This window comes from Abramis brama, assembly GCF_963993115.1.
Source record: "Abramis brama genome assembly, contig: SCAFFOLD_43, whole genome shotgun sequence".
NCBI lineage: Eukaryota > Metazoa > Chordata > Actinopteri > Cypriniformes > Leuciscidae > Abramis > Abramis brama.
The window spans coordinates 169,895-185,625 of record NW_028156027.1 but is presented as its reverse complement, the minus strand read 5'-3'; the positions used below and the strand labels follow the sequence as shown (position 1 = coordinate 185,625).

The 15,731-nt window shown below is 37.4% G+C and overlaps 1 protein-coding gene across 1 annotated transcript in view; it reads left to right on the top strand.

Annotated features, from left to right (window-relative positions):
* The window catches only part of LOC311077155 (uncharacterized protein), a gene marked incomplete at its 5' end in the record, with an annotated part of 138,022 nt that extends 125,613 nt beyond the window's left edge, over nucleotides 1–12,409 (top strand). Inside the window, one exon of the mRNA XM_084138963.1 lies at nucleotides 12,116–12,409. Coding sequence (XP_083995089.1) covers nucleotides 12,116–12,322 — 207 coding nt within the window. The 3' untranslated portion in view covers nucleotides 12,323–12,409. The remainder of the gene's footprint in view (nucleotides 1–12,115) is intronic.
* Nucleotides 12,410–15,731: the final 3,322 nt, after the last annotated feature.

Genomic DNA, 15,731 nt, shown 5'->3' with positions numbered 1-15,731 from the left:
AAACATTATGATTACCATATACATATCTAAGTTTGAGCAGATATCCACAAACACAGTAACAGTAAACACGGGTCTAAATATTATAATATTGACCATATATCTAGCAACAGTTCAACTGCAATGTGAAGTTTATGCAACAATAACATGAACTAATAATAAAAAATTTACTACCTTACATGTTTCTTGTCTTCAAATCGCGTTCTTCTTCTTCTGTGGTAAATCCAATGTAAGCTCAGGCGCGTCTTCCAAACTCGACGACGAAAAGCAGAGACTTGTGAAGTTTTTTCGTGCTTTGTGTTTGAGGTAATCAGCGCGTTCGCGTTCCATGTGGAGATTTGCATGTCAATCTCTTGTGCGCGCGTGGGCGTGGTCAAATTAAAAATAATGAGCAAGCGTTTGAGATACTGGACACCTTGTTGGTTTTATACAAATTACTTAAACAGAGAATATTTGTTTTCAGTTTGAATCTGATCATTTAAAAGTACACACTTAAATGTTTATAAAGATATATGGGATATGGCTCATAAATGTGTGACAAGTATTCGCTGAGTTTTGTTTCAGTTTATAGACGTGCTCAAGAAAAAAAAGTTCACCGCGACGGAGAGGCAGAACGCACACCCTGTTTATTTTCTTTATTTTACAAAAGCACAATGTTTTGATTTGATTGTAAGTGGACACATACAAAAGTAGAAATATCACAGATTCTTTTTTTATATTTTTTATTTCTGTATGACCACAAATGACGGAGTAATTTAAGTTTATTGTGCTACAATGTGAAGAAAATCCAGCAAAATGCGCGGGCGCATTTGCCGACCCCAGAGGGTTAATGTCAGACACCTGGGTTGCTTGAGTTAATCTTCTTTGAATCTAATCATCTATGCCTCAATGTAAAACACAAGGTAACCTAATTTAAACATTTAATAAATTTGTAAAAAGCTGCATTCCTTTTGTGCTTGAAGGGACACAAACACACGACATTGTCAATGTACATTGTCAATATCCTCGTAAACACAGTTGCTTATGAACGTAATCAATTAAGAAAGAAACGGATGCGTATCGTTATATTGGATCCATGCATTAGTTCTTAAAGGGGGGGTGAAATGCTATTTCATGCATACTGAGTTTTTTACACTGTTAAAGAGTTGGATTCCCATGCTAAACATGGACAAAGTTAAAAAAATTAAATTGTACGTTTGAAGGAGTATTTCTGTGCCAAAAATTGTCCTTCCGGTTTGTCACAAGTTTCGGAAAGTTTTTTTCGAGTATGGGTCTGTGTCACGTAAGATGGGGCGGAATTTCCTTATATGGGTCCTAAGGGCACTTCTCTGCGGGTGCACGCGCACTCGTAGACCAGACAGAGAGAGCGAAAGCAGTACGCCATCAAAGCGCTCTGCTCAGCTTTTGGAAGTCAATGTCACCAAAGAAGTGGGTTTTTGGTTGTCAGGGCAAGACAACCCTGCACAGATTCCTAAAGAACCCAGCGCTAAGGGACTAGTGGATGGAGTTTGTTTTTTCAGAGCATCATTGGAGCTGTGTAAGGCTGTTTGTTCCCTGCATTTCGACGATGATTGTTTTATAAACAAAGCCCAGATCGACGGATTTGCAGATCGTCTAATGCTTAAGGATCGAGCAGTCACAATGATAAAGGTTCGCGGTCGCAGGCGGTGAGTAAAACTGCTTCAAATGTCTCTGTGTGTTGTTAGCTCGGTTAGCACAGCTTTAGCACACCGCCCACACGGCCCGCCTCCAGACGCTCGTTTTTTTCCGGAAAGACTCGGTACAGCCTATCTTTCTTTTATAAATATAATAAAACTAAAGACTTTTTGGAGATATGAAGGATGCAATACTACTCTATAGGTACTCAAGATTAACAGGAGATTGAGTGAAAATTAGCATTTCACCCCCCCTTTAAAGTGACAGCAGCCTAATAAACCTGCCTCTGTCTGCGTCACTAATGTTCATCAAACAATAAAAGACAAAGAATTAATCTTAGTTTAAGCTACAAAAGTGATTTTCTCCATTTAATTTATACAGTGAAGATTGTTATTTTACATCTGATTATAACATTTTTCTACCTGAATACTGTTAAATACCTGAAAAACACGAAGCACTGTTTATTTCCATTTTATCTTTGTTCTGTTGTATCAAAATAGAGCTATTCAAGTCATCTGGTTCAATGATTTTCATATCGCAGAAAAATAAAAACCGCAATGTCAGTTTTTTCCAATACATGCAGCCCTAGTTATAATTATAATTATATCCTATTATAAGTAATTGCAACCAAAGTTAAAATGCATTATAATATTTGCTAATTTCTTGTTGCGTCTGAAATTAGTTGCTTGTCAGTGTTTTAATTCATTATACTTTCTAAGGGTGAATTGAAAAGTATTATAATGCATTATAACTGTGGGTATTATTATTCATAGGATCATGCAATGCATTATAAGGCATGATTGCGTACAAAATACTTTTATAATGCATTATATATGAAGGCTTTAAGTAAAAAGTTACTGATATATTTGAACTGTTAATATATTCAGTCATTTTGCTTCTCCAGTAAATGTATTTTTATTTGAAAATGTTTAGATGTTTGTGCTGGAAAACAGAAACACTGAGGAAGAACATCATTTATTGCAGTGGTGTTTGTCAAATATTGCTAGGCGAAGATCATTTTCTCATTTTCCCAACCTTTGATTTTAATAACGTATTAGTAAATGTTGAAATGAATACTAACTAAGATTGATCAATGTTCACTAAGGTAGTTAACTAACCAGTGCTAACTAATGAACCTTATAGTAAAGTATGACCAGTATTGCTAGGCGAAGATCATTTTCCCATCATCACTGGGATGTTAGACGAGACGTCTAGTGGGTGGGAACCAGAGGCTCTCGAGGCGGGAGAAAGTCCTGTATCTAGGTTGTTGTCATGAAAACCGTTGCCGAGTGTCATTCTTCGAGGGTTAGAGGTTCAGTCTCCTGTCATATCATTAGTCTCGAGCGCCTTTCTTCATTCCCATAATGATCCCACTCTCCCTGCTGTATAGTTGGTTTATGATTAGCCTTAGGCTGGCACTTGGCAGCTAATTTCTGATTGGATGAGTCACGTTGTGTTTTGCTGCTTGGCTATAGTAGTATCTCTTTATTCAGACTCATGGTCCATCCACACAAAAACAATACAAATAAAAAAAATAAAAAAAATAATAAAAAAAATAAACACGAAATACACAACACAAAGTTACAAATGACTCGTTTTTAAAAGACACTTATACCAGTGTTCCCAAAACTGAGACATGCAGCGTGTGGCACTGTACCTAACATCCACCAGCACCACAACAACTTGATTTACAGAATCATTCAGCCGACAAATGAACCTAAACATCGCTTTTCGCAGGGCAGACTGCAGTGTGTCCACTCTGGTGCTCACAAACAACTCACTTGCACACGTTGATCTGGGCTTTTTTAGTAACATCCTCAAAGCGTCATTGAATGCTACTTGCAATTTCTGAAGACTAGCTTTTTTATAGTTTAGCCACAGGTGTGCAGTGTACAAAGGCGAACAGTATGCTTTAAATAGGGTCAACTTGACTCCAGTAGTGCAGCAACCAAATTTGCGTACCAGAACATTTGCCCTCACATACAGCATACGGCACTGACGATTAATGTCATCGTCATCTGTAAGCTGATCTGTAATCAGATGACCAAGATATTTCACTGCAGATATTAAGAACATTACCTGCAAGCCTAAAAACAGGAAAGGTTAAATGTCTGTCTTCCGCGGTTCTGCAAATCATGATAAAACTTTTGGAATCATTGTACCTTACATCATGTTCTTCCCCAAACGCAGAACATATGCTAAGAAGATGCTGCAGTCCAGCTGAGCTCGGGCTAAAAATCACACAATCATCTGCATACATAAGATGATTCATCACTGTACTGCCGACCATACAGCCAGTTTTACCTCGGTTTAGATTATTTGATAAATCATTCATGTAAAAATTGAATAAAATGGGGGATAAGATGCTCCCTTGTCTTACTCCATTACTGATATGAAAAGGAGCCGACATACAGCTGTCCCATTTCACTTGCATGGTCTGTTGGGCATACCAATATGACAGGATTCTGACAATGTATTTAGGGACTCCTGCTGCATCCAATTTTTTAAATAATTTCCAATGATTCACCCGGTCGAATGCCTTAGATGCATCTAAAAAACATATAAAAATAGTTGAGTTTTTTCTCTTATAGTTGCTTAGTAGTTCCTTCAGGACATATATGCACATATCCGTACCATGCTTTGGTTTAAAACCAAATTGATTATCTGCAGAGATAATTAATTCATTTATCCTCTCAAGGAGAATTAGTTCCACAACTTTTGATAATATATTAGCTAGGGCGATGGGTCTATAGTTGTCTGAGGAACCCACTTTTCCTGCTTTATCCTTAATCACAGGAGTCAGCATCACAGACATCATTGAGTCTGGAAGAAAGCCATGGATCATGAAGGCAGTAAAGCCTAGTGCAAGAAGTGTATACAGCCTTATGCTTGCATTTTTTAGATGTTCAGCCGAGATAGAATCCAGGCCAGTTGATTTATTAGCTGCTAAGTTCCTAATAGCTTTAGAGACCTCATGACATTTGATTGCATTTACATTGTCAACATTATCTACTTTAAAACATTTAGTCTGTACACAATTAAACAATTTTCTATAATGCATTCGCCAGAGCTCCGCAATAGCATTTGCACCAGGGACTCCATCAACTGAACATGGTAGTGAGGGTTTGCAGTTATTTGTACGTTTCACCTCTTTCCAGAAATCATTATTTGTGTTGTCTAAAAGTTTCTTGGCCATAGCTTCTGCCCTCAGATGCTGCTCATTTTTACTAATGAAACGTATTGCATATTTACATTTTGCATTTGTGCTCTTCTTATATTCAAAAATAGGTCCCTGTCTTGGTTTACCAGCCATTGCCCAGGATCTAGTAGCTTCACGAGCCTCAGCATAGAATTCAGCCACATATGCATTCCAACCAGGCCGAGTTTTTCCTCCCTTTTTATGCTTAAGAAGAGACTTACTAGCTTCAAGTAAAGCAGAGACAATTGCAGTATACATAGCAGAGATATCTGTGATATGTTTACTGTTTGTGCAATTACCATTTTTGCACAAGAGTGCCTCTCTAGGGAGATATATATTATTCAATAATTGATCAGAATGTTCATAGTACAAAGACATTTTTTCATATGTAAGAGAGGACCAGTCCAAAAAAACATGATTTGAGTTATTTTCACACTTTATAGTTGACGGTATGTACTCAGACCTGATCACCATTTTTACAGGAATGTGATCAGAAGTGGATACATCGTATAAAATTTCCATATGTGCCAAGGATGCGTGAGCATCGGCTGTAGTGAGGCAATGGTCCAGCCAGGACGTGGTGTGCTAGGCCTCGCTTATATGTGTATAGCTATCAACAGGCAGGAGCTCTCTGCTGGACAGTATTAAATTATTATCGGTGCATAAGTTATTTAAATGTTTAGCAAACACTGACCTGTTGTCTGAAATGTCTGCATTCATATCCCCAACGATAAAGATATTTGAGAAACACTCATTTTGTAAATAGGAACTAATAAAAGCAAACTTATTTACATAATCTTCTTCATTTTGCTGGCATTCATATGGAGTGTAAATATTTAAAATAATAAATTCCTTATCACACTGTGTCAGACGTATAGCAATACACCAGTCCACACCAAGTCTAACTACATCAATCGCTGAGTCCAGCTTTTTATTCCACAGAATTGCCACACCTCCTAGAATTCTGCCTCTTTGTATTCCCAGACTGAGGTCAGTGGTAGACTCTCCAGCACCATGAAAGCTGTCACTGATTGAGTTCAGACCCGTTAAATCCTGCATTGCAAGAAATGTTTCCTGTAGGCACAGAATATCACTGTGCTCCAGCAACTGATCAACAATAAAACGGCGAGCTTTATCCTCAGCACTTTGACCCAAGCGCAGGCCACGGCAGTAATATGATAGGACGCGTATATCCATAGCGACATCATACTTTGGCACTCATGCAATTATCAGGCATACTCGTATTGGCAGAAGGTAAAGTAGCCGCTTTAAAGTTAGCACCCACGGTTCCAGCTCTCCGTGGTTCATAATAGCGCCGTACATACGCTCCCTCTGGCCATAGTTCCGGGTTATACATATCGCCAACATCTTTGCATTCAGCAGCTATTTTAAATGATGCGTATCTGCTGTTTACAGTAGCAATCCTTTCGCATGATACTTCATGTCCAAGTTTATGCGTAAGATGAGCGCACAATACTTCAACATCTACATCAGGTGAAAACCTACTGGCGAAGACACTCACCCTTTTAGTTGTTATCATCTTGATGTATCTTACCGCTCCAGTGCCCACAACAGTTTTTGCTGCCCTCCGTTCCAACGCAGATTTGCCAGTACGTAATCCCGGTTGGGACTCCTCTATGCGCTTCTGTCGCCCCCTTTTTACAACTTGGTTCCACTTGGGTACTCCAGGCGACAGCCTCGTTAACCCAGGGCTAACTGCTGGCGTAATACTCTCCATTGCTTGAAGCACGGGTCTTAGAGCCTCTCCTCGGCGTCTGTCACCTGTTGTTTCAGGCACCTCCGCCGAACCATCCGCGCCACCTGTAGTCAATAATTGTATCTTTTAAAACTCAACTTTGATCACCAAAATATGTAAACGTTTTTTCCTTGAAAAAAATATCTTCATGCCTTAGCATATCTCGACTGTAACTCGACACCCTTGCCTCATTTAGTATGCGCGGTTCTATGAATATGCAAATGAGCCCCGCCTCCACTCACTCACTCAGCTCAGAGATCCACTGGTTGACGATCACACGTTGATCTGATTGGTTACAAGGTAGTTTGTGACGTCAGAAACACCAGCGATTTCAAAGCCTGTTTTTGAGACTGTCTTTGGTTTACTGCAGTTTTAAAGGGTAACTAAACCCTAAACCAACTTTTTTTAGTTAATGGTCTGTAAGAATGGGGCTTTATTAGTGCTGTTCATTGATTCGAGTAACTTTTTTGACATTTGGGTATAAAGTGTTTTAATTCTACAATATATGGTGTAAAAACGTCTGAGTGCTGCCCTCTTCAGGTTGAACGGTGGCTACTGCAGTTGAATTTTCCTATTGGATTTTTGCGGTAGTACGTGTAGTAAGCAGTGGCAGGTGACGTAAGCAGATTCCAGCTCACCACGCCCTCCCTTGTTATGAGCTCACCATGCCCTCCCTTGGTACGAGCTACCATGCATAGTATTGCATCAGTTAGGATAGCTTCAAGTTAGCGTAGATTTATTTAGTACAGTGGTCAGGAGGGTGCGTAGGTGTAGTGTTGCTGATTGCAACAGCACTGCTGGACTGCATAGCTTTCCAGCACACTTGGAAATTAGGCGCCAGTGTTTGCATGCACTTGGCCTGGAAGACCGTGAGTGTGAAACCTGCATTTTATGCGGGATTGATTCTCTAATGCAATAGAGGTGGACATCTGCTTCTCCACACAGCTCGCGCTGAAAAGCGACGCAGTGCCAAACGCTGCTCCTCCTGCATGGACTCCACCACCGCAGCGGCGGCTTGATGTGAGTGATCATATATATTTTAATAACAATTTATGGTTAGGATTAAAGTTAATCCTCCGGGGTCGACAAACATGCCGGCGCATTTTGCTGGATTTTTTTCACATAGCGGCAAAATATGAATATGCCTACAGAGAGCACGCGCTATTGACTTCAACTCGATAAAACTCATCAGATGCATGTACTTTACGTCGCCTTGCGACCCTGTGAGTCACTCTCCATTTTAGAGTCTGACAGCAGCTGTCAATCAATCCGTCACTGTGATTTATGTCTGAGCTTATTTTTAAACATAGACAGGCTACGTGATGACGCGTGTGCTTTATAAACAACCGTATTCTGCTTGCTTCTAATTCCTCTGTCTCACACACACACACACACGACACCACTCGAACCTTACGAGAAATAATCTTTAATAAAGTTCGGAAAAGTTGAAGCGAATTACAAGGACATTCGCAGGCTTCATTGCACAAGATATGAGAGACGCGCGGTCTGCGTGATGTTACTTTTGTAGTGCGCGGTCTCGCCCACCGGTATTTTACTTACAAATGTTCTACGAAGGCATCATATGTCTTGGAATGTAGTTGGCTTATATATTAAAAATATGAAAATCACCGACAGAAGCTGCTTTCAATTTCAAATACTCCCGTGCGCTTTGCAAAGAGTGTTTGAGCATGCGGCTGTGAGCGACTCTGTCTACGTGGTTAAATGTACTTGCATCTCAAAATGCTTTTATGACGCGAAATTAATGTGACACAGTCAGTTATTAAACAGACAGGACAAACCACATCTTATAATTTCAAAAGAGATGAAAACGTTCAGACAGCCTACTGAACCCCCTGAGGTTGACGGTATCGCCGGCGATACCAGCTCGCTTTTTTTTTATCAGTGTAAAAGAAACTCATAAATACTCTGTTGACTTTGATTTTCCATAGGAGTTTCATACATCAATCGATTGTTAAATGTGTATTATTTTTGTGTATACTCACAATAAAAACAAAGTGTTGTGCTTTTTGCCAAATAAAGAAAAATAAACACGAAGCGAGTTCTGCCTTCTCTCTGCCAGTAAAGTCCATTCTGAAACGCGTCCGAAAATGAGCAATAACTCAGTGAATACTCAGTCAAACAGGCATACAGACACACAGGCATGAAGCTTGAATTCTCTTATTTTAAATGAAGTAATTTATATAAAAAACAAATATTCTCATCTTGTGAAATCTGTATTAAAAGAGAGCGATTCCAGTCGACCTCATTAGAGCTAATTCAAATGTAATGTGACTCCGCCCACGGAGAGCGCACGCTATTCAAACGCAAATGGCTGAGGTAATCCGCGCAATCCTGTGAACGCCCCCATCAGCTCGAGAAAACCAAAACACAAGTTTATTCAGAACATTACTTGTTTACACCGTCTCGCAGCGCTGTGAGGAATAATGAGGAATACGAGGAATACAAGCTGAGGAATACTAGTAAGTTTTTCCTTCTCGGGTTTCTGTTTATGAATGAATGAACGGCATAGATGCGCGCTGTTTACCACAGCTGGCAAAAAACAATATTACGTGGCAGTTCTCCATTATGGACGCAAGCGCTCTAAAAAAAAAAGCACTAAAAGACTTTCAAACTTTCACAGAGACCTCAAAACAGAAAGTACAAATCCTTTCTTTAAAACGAATTTCGTTTTGTATCAATTGTATCTTAATTTTAATAATTTTTTCATTAACAAATTTCCTGGATTTCGTTCACTAGCCTACTGCGAAGATCGCGAGTCAAAAGCCTATCGTCAACTTCATATTTGCCAGAAGTTAAATTTAAATCGCGTGTGTGAATGAATGATGATGTTTTAGCAAACTGTATTGCTATACTGAGATGAGTAAAAATCGACTGAAATATGTTGAAATAAAATGTAGGCTATTTGTATAAGTAACGTATTAAACTGCAAATTAACAATATGCCCTAATATTTCATGAAACCAACCTTACAGTCAGGCGAAATATGAAAGACAACATCTTGTTGACTAGATTTGGGAACAGTTTTTACTGTAGAATATACTGCCACGTCAAATAAGCTTTTGTTTAGCAATTTCTATATATAAATTACTATTTTTGTCAAAAATAAGTCATCAACTAAGATGTTAGCTGTTCCAATGTTGACTAAATTCAAACTAATGAATACATAGATAAAATGTAGGCCTTATAATCATCTATTTTTACAAAGAAAGAGTACACTTGAAATATTGTTGAAATTGTAATTATTGTTGTAATTGTAACCTTTTTAATAAAATAGCAAAACATATTTACAAGATAGATGTAAGCAAAATCTTAAATGGTCAATATAAGTCTTCTTCTAAATATATATTTTGTCCTTGCATTGTGGCTCAGTCAGTGTCACACCTGAGTGAATGGCTCATCATTATGCAGAGTGGGATGGGACATTGTATTTCTCAGGTGTAAACCACTCCTCGTTCACGCCCCCCTCGCATATTGGCTTTCCAAGCAAAACCTGTTTTACATCAATTTAAATCAATGTATGGTTTTATGTGAACAATAAAGCAAGACTATTTTCACATAATTTTGAAGAAAAAATTCTAGGCGAGGACATCCATTAGTCAAAAGTCTTATTGACACATATTTACTATGTGTTTTGTGGCCTTATTTCAGAAATTTTAGTTTTTAGTTTTTTCAATATCCATGCATAAACATTATTCTCTCAAAAATGAAAACATGTACATACACGTGGCTCACATATTATTGTAGCCCTGTTTGTGCTTTATAGAGTGAATTTACACCTTTGCCATTAATATGTTTATAAGCAACTGAAAAAAGCACAAATGTCAGGGCATGTCAGAACATCTCAAGGGCCCCAAAAACAGCCCAGACCCCAGAGGGTTAAATAGGCTGAAAGCACTCAGTTGCTTATTGCTTGTAATATTTTTTTCCCTCTTTGTTATTTGTTTTGAAGCTATATTTGTTAAAATTATTAACATGTAATTGTATTAATTTAGTTGTTTAATGTGTAATTATTATAAATAATTATTATAAATATTTTAAGTTTTATTAATAAGATCAATTAAAGAAAAAAAATGTATCGGCTCATGAGGTGCCTAAAGATTCCCTTCCCTATTTTACAATGATTTATTGCTTGTTTTTGTTGAATAATAGAAAAGATAAAGAGCTTAAAAAATAATCGCATATTAAATGCAATCGCAATATTGTTAAAAAAAAAAAAGCAATTCGATTATTTTCCAAAATCGTCCAGCCCTAACTGACGGTAACAAGGTTGCGCTGTTGAGGCTCGCGCAGCCTCTCGAGGAGAAATCCAAACAAATGTAAACTCAGATTAAACTCAGTTAACAACATACTGCCAGTGCCAAAATTCAAAATGTGTTTTAATATTTTTAACATATGATACAGTTTAGCAACCTCACAGGACGAGTGCTTTTTTCTTGAGTATGACTGAAAATGTGACATTGCTTTTGATACAACAGTTCAATAAACAGTTCAAATTAAGTCACTTACATTTTAAACACATTATTGACTGTTTTTGTTCTGTTTCAGCAGCAAAAATAGTTCCAAACAAAGATCACAGCAGAACCGTAACGCATCTCACAGCAACACTTAACCATGTTTCATTACTGAATGATTCAGCGTTGTGTACGAATTGGCCGAGTCAAAGATTCAATGACCCATTCATAAACATCTGTCTCATTCTTGAATGAATCAGTTGTTTGAACGAATCGTTTGAATGAATGACTCAATGACTCGCTCATTAAGACGGTCGCCTGCCGCCTCCTACTGGCGGTTTACTTTCATGTTTAAAACTATCATTCTTTCCAACGTTTCTTATTTGTATATTCAAAAATATTTAAAACGATCTCATATGCATAACATTATTTAATGCAGTTGTAAACTTTCAGTGTAAATGATTTAATTTGATCAGCCCTACCTAGGGTAACAACAGCCCTATATTATCTTATTAGGCTATTCTAATTTAATTTATTGATAAAATTTAAAACTAAAGATGAAGCATACACTTAATAAGATTTTGGGGGGAGGGGGGGGGGGTATATTTAAATCTGACAATATGCAGATTTAAATATATCAGAGCTGACTGAACACAGATGAGGATATTTCTTCAGAATAAATTATATTTACAGCAGACACACACCAAAAAAATTCGGGACAAGCAACTTTTTTACTCGGACAAGTGAATGACAGATTTACTTGTCCAAAGGACAAGCACATGAAAAGGCTTAATGTCGAGCCCTGTGTTTGAATTAAGAATATTTTTCTTACCCCATTTGCAGATCATTTTTTTAAACATCAACATTCCCCTGGAAAACAAGACATAATATCTTATGTCATTTTACTCATCTAGTAAATGCATCTTGATTTAAGAATTTCTAGATATTTGGACTGGAAACAAGACAAAAATACTAAGAAAAGCATTTTTTGCAGTGTGTGTTTTTATGATTTGGTGTTTTGATTATTTTTGTGCAGGTGTTTTTGGAGCCGCTCTCTAAAGTGCTCGGTCAGGCCAAATCTAAAGCTCTCCTGCTGGACGTTGCCTGTTCAAACTCGCGTCACCTGATCAAACTGCATCAGTTAGGGCTTCTTCTGGGAATAACCGAGTGGAGAGGAGACTTCAACAGCAAACTGGTTTCTCCAGCTCATCCCAAAGCGCCCGCACAAGACAAGAAGGTCTGAGTTCACTTCTAGTTTCAAACTGGATTCTGTAGACACCAAAACTGTTCTGTTTCAAACACTGTTTTAACTTTTGGTGTATTTACAAATGCGCACTTGTAAATGTTTACTAAACACAGTAACTGTTCTTGAAATAAATCTCAAAACTGTGTAATTGTGCAAAGACTCATTTTTTAATTTTACAATGAAATATTACATACTGTAGCAAAATCAACTCAAATGAGGGGAATGTATAATTGATAATCAATAATTAATCATTAATAATTAATCATACTGGTTTTGAGCCATATTACCTACACATTTTAAATTCCAAAAATGGAATAAATAGGCCATATATTTGTATCTCTCTCTTTCTCTCTCTCTCTCTCTCTCTCTCTCTCTCTCTCTCTCTCTCTCTATATATATATATATATATATATATATATATTAGGGCTGGGAAAAAATTAATCACGATTAATCGCATCCAAAATAAAAGTTTGTGTTTGCATAATATATGTGTGCGTACTGTGTATAATTATTTTGTATATATAATCACACACATATGCATGTATATATTTAAGATTTTTATTTATTTATATATAAATTATTTATATTTATATATAATATAAATTATGTATAAATGTATATACAGTAAATACATGCAAATATTTCTTAAATAAATACATGCATATATATATATAATTAACCACAACAAATTAATCAATTATGAATATACAGAATTAAAGCAGGGCTCAGTAGTTTCGGGATTTCTTCCCTGTATTCTCACTTTTTGCTCGCATGTTTCTCTCTAGATCTCCCCCCACAGCTTCGGAATAGATATTTGACAACACTGTTGTAAAACTCGTTGGCGATTCTCAGACACCAGAGGCTAGTAGATCAACGACATCAAAGCAGATGGGACATTCTTTAAAACGTCTTCTTCATTCGGGTTCGAACAGCGTGAGGGAGCGCAATAATGACAGCATTTTAGCAGATTTCTTTTGGCCGTAAAGCAATTGTTTACATCGCGAGACCTGATATCACGCGATACTTCCTGACGCGGCTGCCGCCGGCCCGTCGGCTCAAAGTTGCAAGTGCGTATTGTCCGCTCACGGGCACCAGGGGTGTGCAAAACGACCACCATTCAACCCGAAATAAGTAATATAACCATTCCAATGACTCCGAAGCTGTTCAGTTAAGGTAAAAAAAGTTACTTAGAGCACCTTTAATGTCACATCGAATTCGTTTGTCCGCCAAATGAATCATGCGATTTTCTTATCAACTCTTAAGAGAGGCTATTACTCTGGCCATGAGGAATAACTTTCTTGTTTTATAAGATTATTAACTTGAAGGCTGATCAATCTTAACTTTATAAAGCTAATGATCGTACACATTTAAGAGGCTTTGTTCCGTGAGCAGCAAACAGAGACAATCAAGCATATAATGGGTTTTTAATAAATTAAACTATAAACATACAACTACATCTAACAAAGAATACATATATGAGTAGTATAATGAAAGAAAATAAAGAAAGAAAGAACAGATTATAGAATGGCAAACATATCACAAACAATGAACCTTTGAGAACCAACAAAGAATCAAAATCACCTTAAGCAAGGGTATATAACCTTAACACATTTAAACCTTGAAAAAGACAATACTTGCATTGATCTTTTGTTGCTGAGCGAGAATGCGTGTGTGGGAGTGTCCGTTCTCGGTGTGTCCGTTAGTTGGACGCATTCTTTCAGTTCTTCCGGAGCTCGTATAGTTTGCGGGAAGTTCAAACGGTTTACTTGTAAGAGTTACCAGAAACTTAGTTTAAAGTCTGTTTCTCTGTTAGTAGAGATGAGTGAACACGAGACTAAAACAAGGCAAGGAGCCGGAGATACGACTAATACAAATAGCTAAGAAGCAAAAGTAAAACACAAAACAAAACAGAGAGCAGATAAACTTGAAGAAGAGGAGAGAAGACAAGACAAGACCAAACAAAAAGCCGTGAAAAGGAAAAGTAAGAGCACGATGGTGTGTGCGTCCTTTAAGGAGTTTGAAGTCCGCACCTCTTTTGGGTAGTTAGACCAATCGAATCAAGAAGTTCTGAGCGGGAAAGAGTTTCTTTGTCTCAGCTCGACAGCTTAATTTGCATGGTTTATGACGGTGTCAGGATTTTGTCATTTCTACTCCAAATGATGGTAAACACAGTATAATACAATTATACCAGATGACGTATGTAGAGCGATAGAAATTCAAAGAGGGAAGAAGACGAAATAAACTTGCGTTCTGAACTACTTAGAACACTATCTAAGGCTGCATCGAAAGGTAACATCACGTCTGCTGCCATGTTGGATCCATAGATATAAACAAACTGCTTCGGTGTGTCGCATGGATGTCGTCATCGTCTTGCTGCTCCCTCCCCGTTCTGTGATTGGTTCCCTTTTTGAGGGCAAAATCTTGTCCATGGTGTCCAGGCTGCCTAGCAGCGTGAATAAAATCGCGCTGCGCGCAAGGCAGCATGAGGAGGGCTGCATTGAAATTAAACCAAAATTGCATTATGACTGCGCTTTAATTAAATAAATATATGCGCTGCATGTTTCAGTGTGAAGCGCAAATCTGTTTATTTACACATTAGCAGCTCACTTGAGTTGATTTAATGTGCATTTTTCTTAAATACTCTTTTTTTTTTTTTTTACAATGTAACATTACATATATTTGTTTTTTTTAGCAATTTAATAAGTATTATTGTTATAATAATACAATTTAGTAGTAGAATTATTACTACTATTATTTATAGCCATTCTGATATATATATAAACACAACATTTTGGACAAATTGTGCAGTATTACAAAAAAGAAAACCTGGATTTTTTTAAATCGCATTTTAAGTCTCAATTGCTATTTTTATCACAAAAATCATGCATTTCTAATTTAAAGTCATGAATGATAACCTGCAGACAATGCAAAAGCAATTTAACACAACTATACAAGTATATATATAAGTATATCGATATAACTATATATATGTTTTTGTCTTGACGAATGAGAAAATGTTCAGATTTAGGGTTTTTTCATCAAACACCTTCCAATCTCTGCAGTTTGTGGTGGAGGACTCGATGAGCAACGTCTTCAGTGTTGAGTCTGAATGAGATTGAGAACGATGAGCAAATGCTCAGCTCTTCCTCCAGCAGCCCGAGAGGAGCCCGACTGCAGGGTGAGCGTCACTCGCTTCTCAATCAGATGAACGTCATTGTTTGGGATATGTGTGGAACACTGTGGTGAAATCACATGACAAACCTGCAGCTGTGCAGTTGCAGAAGTTTAATTAAAACTCAGAACTTCTGTCATTTAATTCTTAGGGACATTGAGAGGGATTTTACTGCAAACCATAAAAATGAAATAAAAGAACAATACAAAATAGGGATTAGCGTGTAGGATCATA